This window comes from Olea europaea, unplaced genomic scaffold (assembly GCF_002742605.1).
Source record: "Olea europaea var. sylvestris unplaced genomic scaffold, O_europaea_v1 scaffold35146, whole genome shotgun sequence".
NCBI classification, from domain to species: Eukaryota; Viridiplantae; Streptophyta; class Magnoliopsida; order Lamiales; family Oleaceae; genus Olea; species Olea europaea.
Genome location: NW_019254277.1, coordinates 1 through 1,192, shown reverse-complemented (window position 1 = coordinate 1,192; position 1,192 = coordinate 1). Strand labels below are relative to the sequence as shown.

General features: G+C 37.8%; 1 protein-coding gene across 1 annotated transcript; it reads left to right on the top strand.

Moving 5' to 3' along the window:
• Positions 1–163: 163 nt before the first annotated feature.
• LOC111386342 (E3 ubiquitin-protein ligase PUB24-like) lies at positions 164–1,187 on the top strand (the record flags this gene model as incomplete). The annotated part of the gene is made up of 2 exons (XM_023010803.1): positions 164–626; positions 982–1,187. Coding segments are annotated over exons 1-2 (666 nt in total), but the record flags the coding sequence as incomplete, so codon positions are not given.
• Positions 1,188–1,192: the final 5 nt, after the last annotated feature.

Below are 1,192 nucleotides of genomic sequence, written 5' to 3'. Positions count from 1 at the left end.
GTATTGGAGAAATTCCGATCTTTTATTTTTTATTCCAATTTGATATTATTCAATATTTACTGACTAACTTGCCAATGAGACAATAGAGTAGAGATTATTGGTGCAATTTCCTCTTAATAAGTTTCCTTATCTTTTTGACTTGGCATTTTGAGTTTTCAAATTAAGCATGGATGAAATTGAGATACCTCAGTATTTTCTCTGTCCCATATCCCTTCAGATCATGAAAGATCCCGTCACCACCGTCACCGGCATCACATATGATCGTGAGAGCATCGAGCAGTGGTTGTCAGCGGCGGCACAGCCAAGCACAACCTGCCCAATAACCAAGCAGCCTTTGCATAGAGACTCAGACTTGACACCAAATCATATGCTCGCCCGGCTGATCCAAGCATGGTGCATTGCCAATGGTAGTCATGGAATTGATCGAATCCCAACCCCAAAATCTCCCATCAACAAATCCAACGTTGTTAAACTCATTCGGGATCTTGAAAATCCTGTTTTGTATATGAACTCTTTGAAGAAAATGGATGAACTTACCAGTGAGAGTGAAAAGAACAGAAAGTGCATGGCGGAGACGGGAGCAGCCAAGGCGATGATTACATTCATTTTACGTCGCTTCCGGGAAGGTAATGTCATAATCACCTCGAGTAAAGGTTAATAGCTATCAACAAAAGAAAAATAGTGATTCTTTTTGTGATTTTAATAGAATTTTAGATTTTCTTTTTTATTAGGTTAGGACAGTCTCAATTATCGGTCCAAAATTAACGAGTCCAAATTCTGGGTATTCTGTCTGGTTCAAAGATTTTTATTTATTTATTTATTTTTAAATTTTCATTAGTGGATCAACATGAAGCAGAAATTTGTTGTGAATTTTTGCAATTTTTTCACCCCTAGACGAGTTTTCCTCGTCACTGTATTTAAATTATCTTCAACATGTACGCCTCTCATGGGCACACGGGATTTATTTTGGTGTTTCAACAGGTAACACTACAGGTCTTGAAGAAGCATTGAGGATTCTCCATCTAACCTGGAATCCAACTTCTGAAAACAAGCAGCTGTTCAAAGAGAATTTCGAATTCCTCCAATCCATAATATGGATTCTGAAGACTGAATCAGAAAACAGCCAAACACTCAAAACTCAGGCAGTTATAGTCCTTAAAATGATAACAGAAATTGCAAGTTCAAGCCTGTT